The sequence below is a fragment of the Balaenoptera borealis genome (genome assembly GCF_965194805.1).
Source record: "Balaenoptera borealis genome assembly, chromosome: 15".
NCBI classification, from domain to species: domain Eukaryota; kingdom Metazoa; phylum Chordata; class Mammalia; order Artiodactyla; family Balaenopteridae; genus Balaenoptera; species Balaenoptera borealis.
Genome location: NC_138871.1, coordinates 49,661,409 through 49,670,692, shown reverse-complemented (window position 1 = coordinate 49,670,692; position 9,284 = coordinate 49,661,409). Strand labels below are relative to the sequence as shown.

At 35.0% G+C, this 9,284-nt stretch overlaps 1 protein-coding gene across 21 annotated transcripts in view; it reads right to left on the bottom strand.

Moving 5' to 3' along the window:
• Positions 1–9,284, bottom strand: part of NRXN1 (neurexin 1) — a 1,113,486-nt gene that overhangs the window by 680,274 nt on the left and 423,928 nt on the right. For all 21 annotated transcript variants that reach the window (XM_082357957.1, XM_082357959.1, XM_082357962.1 and 18 more), the window contains one exon: positions 45–346. In XM_082357957.1, the coding sequence (XP_082214083.1) occupies positions 45–346 (302 nt within the window). The remainder of the gene's footprint in view (positions 1–44; positions 347–9,284) is intronic.

Here is a 9,284-nt window from a genome sequence, read left to right as displayed (position 1 = left end):
GCGAGAAACAAAGCCAGTTACTCTCTTATCCACTGCGCTGTTACCTGACGCAGATTCCTGGTGACTTTCACATCATGCCAGGCATTATCATTAAACTTTCCATTCACGGGCTCCACTAGTGCTTCAAAGGCCCCTGATCCCAAATTAATGACCAGAGAGACAGCTCCATTTTTCAGGGCGAGATTGACATAATCAGCTGACTTCCCAGTGTGAAGCATCAGTCCGTTCCTCTGAAGGGTTTTAAAGGACAGAGTTATTTCATCGCTGCTGCTTTGAATGGGGTTTTGAGACAAGTCGTAGCAGAAGTATTCAGATCCCTTGAAAGTGGCAATGTATTCTTCTTTTCCTAGAGGAAAATGGATACATACATGTGTAAGTAAAGAAACATACTATGTAAATTAGCAAATCTTCACAGAAACAATAACTAATCAGTCCCCAAATTAACTCTTTGTCTAGTTAACATTCATGACAAGAGCCCTGTCAAAGAGAGTTAAATAGTACTGTAGGTGGCAGTATATTTTTAATAAACCTCAGCTATTGGGCCATCAACTGCAATAGCTAAAGCTGACATTCGTGAAAATTCAATGCATTTTTAAGTATCACTGCAAGAGCTCTGATCAGAGAAAGTAGCTCTGTGATATCTTGAGGGCACGAGTCAGGTACCATAAATACATATTGGATGGTTCTACTCTGCTGGCAACAATGGATTCCAATGTGTTTACAACATTCTCTCCATCCAACTGAGGTGTTATTTTAATTTTCAGTGAGGCATTTATATTCAAAGATCTTCTCAGTGAACAGCCAAATATTTCCACCACTGAGAAACCATAACAAATTATCTGATGAGGGGAAAGCAAAGAAAAAATAATAGAATTTGGTCTGGAAGTAAATAGATCTCCTATAGAGCAAGTGCATTTTTTTCTCCCTGGGTGGAGGTGGCAGTGATAGAAAGCTTAATGGCATTAGCTGGATCGTTGGTTCATTCCCTGATCTCACCAAGCAGATGGTAGGGCTGGCTTTTATGAGACTGGTAAGAAATCCAGGACATCCTCAGGGGAACAGCATGTAAATGAAGTCTCAACATCTTCTATATATCTCAGTCTTTACTACATTTAGGAGTAACAACGTAGATCCCACAAAATGTTAGATCAAACACAAATGTGGCTATTTGGAAAGGGCAGTCTTTTCCCACTAATTAAGCGAGTTTAACCAAAAAAAGAGTAGAAGCCAAAAGCTCCCTCAACTTTCTAGGCAATGATGGCGTTGTACCAAGAAAAATGAGACACTATGGTTTGGACTCAGCTTCTGATAAACTATAAACATAGAATTCTAAGTGATACTAGAGAATCTTAACCTGTTTCCCTGGTAATACAGCATCTCTACTATGCCCACTGGAGGGTTCATATACTAACACCTGTTTCCCTGGTAATACAGCATCTCTACTATGCCCACTGAAGGGTTCATATACTAACAGGGGTCTCACTCTTACCCTGGCAATAGGATTTTACCTCAGGACTATTGTCATTCAATAATCTAATAACTCATGTCTTTGCATCAGAGCTCAAATCAAGGTCTCAGCTCATCAAGGCCCAATGACCTGACACTCTGGATACGGAAAGTACCATAAGCAACTACAGGTAAGCAAGGCACGGCACTAAGTAAGATAGTGAGCACCTAAGAACTTTCACAAGAGAGTGAACCCTTGAGGGAGAGTCACTGTCTACTAGTAAACTATTAGTGAAGACTGGTGGTCAGGTTAAACTCACCACATTCTGAGGCAGAGTCACCAAGCACAGCCCAATCCATACTAGAGGGCCCCTTCCATTCAAACACTCAAAATATTGGCTGAAACCCCCCCAAGTGTTAAGCCCAGTGCTAGTCTTTAGAGATAACAGAGTGACCAAGACTGACCTAATCCCTGTCTCTGAAAGTCTACAGTTTAGGTGTTTGTTTCCCTGGTCAGTTCAATATGGCAAGTGCCTTGATACTGGGACCCAGCACAACTAAATATTTCTGATACACTAGGAAAAAAAAAAAAAAAAGGCAGGCTAAACTATGAATTTAGATCCTAGCTGGCCAATTGTTAACTGCACTGGGGGCAATTATGCATCTTTTAAAATCTCAGTTTCTAAAAATGGTTAGTGATACCAGTCCTTCAGGATATAATGAGATAATGCTGTACAGGCATCTGGCAAAGTTGGTGGGCACTAGAAATGGTAGATGTCTTCCTCCTTGCCTGCCTAATGTAATAAATGTGATAAATGATCTAAAACAAATAGCATATGTCATACTTCATTGTGAAATCTAGAATACTCTCTTTAAGATCAGAAACAAAACAAAGATGCCCACTATCAACATACTGTGCTTAAAGTCCTAGCTAATGTAAGACGACAAGAAAAGCACATGAGCATTATCAAGAGTATAAGTGAAAAAAAACACATCATATTAGCAAATATAATTGTATACACTGAAAGACCAAAATTATCTTTAAAAAAAAAACTGTTGGGTTTAAGATATTTCAGAAAGATCACAGGGTTATACGTAACAGGGAAAATCAATATTTTAAACATACAAACAGATCTATAGATTCAATGAAATTCCAGTAAAAATCTCAATGATTTTTTTTTAAATGAATACGAAAAGCTGGTTCTACAAGTTCTATGAGAAAAACAAAGAGCCCAAAATAGCCAAGATACACCAGAGAAAGAAGATTAAGGAACTTTCCAGTGCAAAGATGAACAATTATTAGAAAATTATGATAATAAAGATAATGCATTAGGATAGACAAAAGGGGGAGAATAAAGATAATAATCAAACTAAAAATAATCTTAAGCATATATGAAAATGATTTATATCAAGTCAGGCATTGCAAATAAGTGAGCAAAGCATAGATTAGTCAATAAATGGTGCTGGGACAACTGGTTATCTACATGAATAAAGTGAAATTGGATCTTTACATCATTTTGTTTACAAAAATGAATTCTCCATGGACTAAGGATATAAATTAGTAAGGTAAGTCTGTAAAATTTTTGTAAGACAAGAAATTACAATACCGAAGTATGGAAGGATTTATTAAATAGGCACAAAAATCACTAATAAAATATTGATAAATTCAACTGCATTAAAATTAAGAACACCTGTTCATCATTAATATTATAAAGAGAGTAAGAATCTAAATTAGGTTGGTAGAAAATATTTTCATACCATATTAATCTACAAAGGACTACAATACAGGATTTGCAAAGCATTCTTATAACTCGATTTGAAAAAAAAGATGAACAATGGGAAAATGGGCAAAATAAATGTATAGTAATTTCATAGAAAAACAGGTATATGCTGTATGAATAAATAAAAAGATGCTCAATTCTATGAGTCTTCAGGGAAAGGCAAAAGTCAAATTATATTCAGAAACTATTTCATAGCCATGAAATTGACAAAAAATGATATGAAAAGATAGAAAAACTCCAGGCTTTGTAAAAGCTATGGAAAAATAGTAATCCTTATCCAATGCTAATGAGAGTGCTGATGAGCTGAAAATCGACCAACGGCAATAAGCACTATTTGGCCTTATGCTAGCCCATGGGAACGTCACATATTATAAAGGTGTCAGTCTTTAGAAAATTGTTACCATAGTCAATTAAAATACCATTCCCAATTCCCTTCAATTCATTTCTCTCTTCTCACAGTTCTGATTATTTGATGACAGGGAGTCAAGTGAATTCTGGTTCATATCCGTATACATACATCAGATATACTGAGATTCACTTATCTGAAGATATTTGCAAACTTTTCATCCCCAAGGAATACTCAGAACAGGTCTCTGAGCCAAAGGGAGTTTTAGAGACCCTCTTCTAGCCCAAGCTTTTAATTTACATTGTTAAGAAAATGATGCCCATGGAGTTTAAATGACTGTCAAATTCAGAAAGTGCACCAACCACAGAAGCAGGATTAGAATTCAGCCTCTGACTACCCTTAAATACTAAATAACAGAGTTTGGGGGCTTGAAGAGGTTTGATCTAGTTAAAAGGCTGTAGCATTTTATCTAAGTGACTTCACATCATTCCAAATATGATTTATTCAAAATAAATCTTGACAAAGGATTTATTTGCCAGATAATGTGGCAGAGCCAAAGGAAAAAAATAGTAAATAGAGTTTGCAGTTCACTAGATGGAAAGCTGTGAAGTTATATGAGAATTGATGACATTTCACACCATCATATTCTTATTACTTAAAAATGAAAATGTATCACTCCTTTTCTATTGTTTAATATCAAATTTAGATGATTTAAATTTGCATTAAATGCAACCACATAGTTTTGGAAAAAATCACGCTGTACAATATATCATTACCTCAAAAGGCCATAAATGAGACATGAACCTAAGCAGGGAAAATCTTTTTGCCATATTCTTTTTCAAGAAAGAATATGTGTACTATGTGAGAATACATAAGTCATTCTATTTTCTTCCAGAGGACTACAATTCCTCCAATTCTTTGTTACCATACAGTCTTTGTCATTGTTTTGTGCTATAGCATATGCAAATACCAAGCAGCATAGTGAAGAGTTATTTATGCTCTCCTGTTGAACACCTAAAGAATGGGTCTATGTCCATTTTAAAATGTAAGTCCCAAATATCTTGTGCATTTCTAGTATGTTCTAAAACAATAAACATCAAAAAGAAATTAGATTCACAGCAACACATATATCAACAAATTCTTATATTCAGGATACATAAAGAACTTATACAAATCAATCAGGAAAAAAAAAAAACAAAAAACTAGACAAACCAACAGGAACAGACACTTTTATCCATGATAAAAGGATATCCATATGGAAAGATGTTCAACTTTATTAGTATTCAGAGAAATGCAAACTAAACCACAATAAAATATCAATACATTCCCCTACAATGAATAAAGTGAAAAAGACAAAATGCACAAAGTGTTAGTGAGGATGTGGTGCAACTAGAACTCTCATGTATTGCTGGTGAGAACTGCTTTTTGAAATTAGCAATATCTTTTAAAGCTAAACACCTGCCTACCTTATGACCCAGTAACCCCCACTTGTAAGGATACACCCAACAAAATGGACAAAAAGATCATCAGAATAACATACTAGAATGTTTACAGCAGCACTCTGCACAATAACCTCAAACTGAACAGCACTGAAATGCCAATCAATAGTAGAAAGGATAAATAAATTGGGGTATAGTTACACAGTGAAATATTAGACAACAATGAGAATATATAATCTACAGCTACGTGCAAAAATATGGATAAATCTCAGAATAATAACATTGAGTAAAAAAAATTCCACACATAAAAGAGAACATACTTATGATTCCATTTATATAAAAATTTTTTAAACAAGCAAAACTAATCTCTACCGTTGTTAAGTCAAGGTAATGGCTACCTTTGGTAGATATGAAGCAGGGACTAGTTAGGAGGACTTTTTGGGTGCTAGCAATGTTCTGTTCTTGATCTGGGTGTTGGTTATGGGTGTGATCAGAGTGCAAAAAATCATATAGCTGTACACTTATGATACGTGCACTTCCTAGTATTTATACTATATTTCAAAAAATAATTTAAATACTAGTTTAAATAATCTGTATGACTGAGAACAAAACAAGTTCACCTGATAAAGTCTTTTCTTTGTGATTAATAGGGTGATATGAGCAAGACATTACTCCCATTAATGTTACTTTTATTAGTAAAAATGAAAATAATAGCAACAGTAATAATACCAGTTATGTAGCATTTAAAAACTTTTCAATGCATATTAATATCCCTTAATACCATTTGCTCTCCAGAGCAACCTCATAGGATTTAGAAAAAGTATATAAGCTGCAATGGATATAATTATAATTGTTTGAACGACCATATCCAAATGTGCTGATTAATGGATCATTGTCAAGATAAAGGGAGTCTCTATTATTCATCATAGAAATGCCATGGTAGAATTAGAGAAACAATTAAAAAATAAACTGCTCAAAAGCTTGGAGCATTTTTCTAATATTCTATATTAATTTGCTTTCTGTTGCAATACAATTGGAGGAAGAGATCTAATACAGTGCCATTGGAATTAGACCTATTCAATTTTCAGCCCTCTAATAATTTAGATGAAAATACACAGTTCTTGCTCATCTAATTTTCTGAAGGAAATTTCAATGAAAAAATCCAAATTGTACAAATTCTTTTTACGCTGACTGGATAAGCTGATTCTGACAAAGTTAAATTTAATGGGAATAAACCTGAGTTCTATTCTCAGGTCTAAAACTACTCAACTGAACAAGTAAGAGTATATAGGAAACAAGATTTCCCAGACACATCAGATAAAACAAACAAAGCCAAATCTTTAGAGGATTTAGAACATGAATCAACAGTGTGATAGAGACACTCAAAAAAGCCCCGGTAAGCACGGGTTACATTCATGAAAGTTCTTAGAAGAGGGATGGGATGGTCTTGTGCTTTAGTGCTAGGCAGCTCATGCCCGTTATCACACTCTATTTAGACAAGCTGGAGTATGTTTGGATGTATGCTAAGATGATAAAAGGCTTCTAGATTATATAAGGTAATGTTAAAAACCCTCTAAAGAAAAAATTTAGGGGATACATGACAGTATCTTGAAACATCAGGAAGGATGTCCCCTAGAAGAGTAATTCCATTTTGTATGGAAACAGGGGTGTAAATAGAATCAAAGCATGAAAGGTATGGGAAAATATATTCTCAATATAATGAAGACTTTCTAAGAGAGGTACCCATAGGTGGAACATTCAATTTGGTAGAAAACAAGTTACTCATCACAGAAAGAACTTAAACATAACTGAAACACTTAACTGCATACGGCAGGTGGTATTCAATCTTTGGATGAAAGAATGAACAAATAGATCCTTTTCAACAGCAAGAATTACTGATTTCTACTTTAGAGAGAGGAATATTACACAAAGAAAGGTTAAATGGCTCCCCAAGTTCACGCAGAAATTGATTCTCAGGATAATGCCCCTTCCCATTGCCTATGCTTGGGGTAAAGTCTCATTAATTTGACCCTATGTTTCCACAATTTTCAGGTTCACTGAACTTCTTTACTAAGTGAAGGATCTGCAAAGGAATGGCCCTAGTTCCTAAGGACAATGATGTCTATGGGCAGAGAGAAGTCCCACTATTCTCACTTACATGAAGAATGTCAGGCTATTTTCCTAAGCCAAGAACCTGACCTACATTATTGTTCTTGATTATCTTGCACTTCATATACACAATCCCAAATCACACAGGTTTATAAGGTTTTACTATACCTTAAAATATATTCTAAGATTGTGTTCAACACAAACCAGAAACTGAAATCAACATGTGAAAAAAAACAAGTGAACAAAAACCGACGTTTGAGTAAGAGACTTGTTTCACTTGTTTTACTGCTTTAGAAGTCAAATACACAAGAATATTGTGTCGAAAATGTCCTTGACTAAACAAAAGTACACACTAGAAGTTTACATTATTAAATTAAATAACATGCCTGGCTTTCTCTGACTATAAAGGTAAAGCAAGTTTAGAAAAACAGGAAAAGAAAGTCTGCCTATTGAAAATCACATCAGGTTAAATTCTCAGTCCCTCAGTGTAACAGAAAACAGCATAGTTTTATTTGCCAAAACCCTCTGTAATTTAGAAATTAAAACAATCAATTGATCACTATAAGGAAAAACAGCGTTATTTTAAAGGGAGAGTAGTTCACTCTTTCCTTGGATTTTCTACCTGATGCAATGCTGTAAATCATCCCAAAATTCCCAAATGTGATTCAACCTACAGAAATTCTGAGGCTAACTTCTATTGTTTGCAGCAAGAAATCAAGCTTCATAAAATATTCATTCTTCAAGGTTTTATTTCACTTTAGATACACCTCAAGGCAACCAATCCAGAAATAAGTTGCCAAGAATCCATCAGATAACCCCTAAAATAGGCACACTCTTAATGACGATATATGTGAGGTCATTAAATATGAAAGGTAAAGAAGACTTAGATATTATTTGGCACAATGCTCTAATTTATTAGATGAAGAGAGTGAGGCCTCAACAGATAAAACTGTGGTCACATAACAAATTGGAGTAGAATCAAAATATGTATAACTCTTGCCCTCTTTATTCCAACCTCATGTTCTTCCTTATTTCCTATATATTGCCATGAAATGAGCCTCTAATTCATTATCAAAAACTAAATGCAGCTTAAACTTGAACATATTAAAAAAAAAAAAATAGGACACAGCCCAACACTCTATGACAATTTTCCAATCCTATTGTGCAACTGATTTGCATTTGTTTAAATAACTGCAGGTGCTGGGAACCAAACAGGCCACTCCATGCCTAACTGGGCTGATGACCATTCAGTTCTGCACAGATGCTATGACACACAGGGAAAGTCATAAGCAAACATTCACCAGGTGTGCAATATCGCAATTTCTGGGCCTGCCTCCAGCTCAACTCCCACAGTTGAATCTATGACAACTAGACTCTAGCATCTTTTAACCTGGAGGATAACAGTGACACAATCAAAGTAAAAACATAGCTTGGTGAATTTAGGCTTTGCAAAGAATCTCTATATGAACTTATGATTCCTTTGGGGTCAATTAATGATTACCCAATAAATAAATTATATATATGTATATATAGCAAATATACCATTATATATATAATTATAGGAAGACAATGATATTTATAGCAGATTTATAGATATCCTGTATTTATAAACAATCCTTATTTATACTAAGATCAGTATAAACTAAGAACACTTGGATTTTAGAGTACCACGCTTTGCACTTGGGGAAGAGAAGGGATGTTGGAAACCCATGGCATGTCTTTGATCTTAAGGCAAAGAATACTGAATCCAAAAGTCACACATGTAAAGCACCTAGTAGTCCTCAAACTGGAATTGAGAGGGAGATTAATAATTCATTCAGGCATCATCTTGGTCAAACTTTTCTATTTTATTCCATGTACATATAAGTCCATGCCACTCTCTCACTTCGTTCCAGCTTTCCATTCCCCCTCCCTGTGTCCTCAAGTCCATTCTCTACGTCTGCGTCTTTTATTCCATGTACAATGGGAAGCCACTGGAGTATTAAGGCTGGAGAGTGACAAGTTCTGATTTACATTTTTAAAAGTTAAGTCTGGCTTCTGTGTGGAGTTTGGATTCTGGATATGCATGAAAGTGCTAGCAATGAGACTAACAGTTGTAAAGTTATAGACCATAGGAATGAGGGCTAGAGAGTCATATACACCTGGGTTTCAACCCCATTCTCA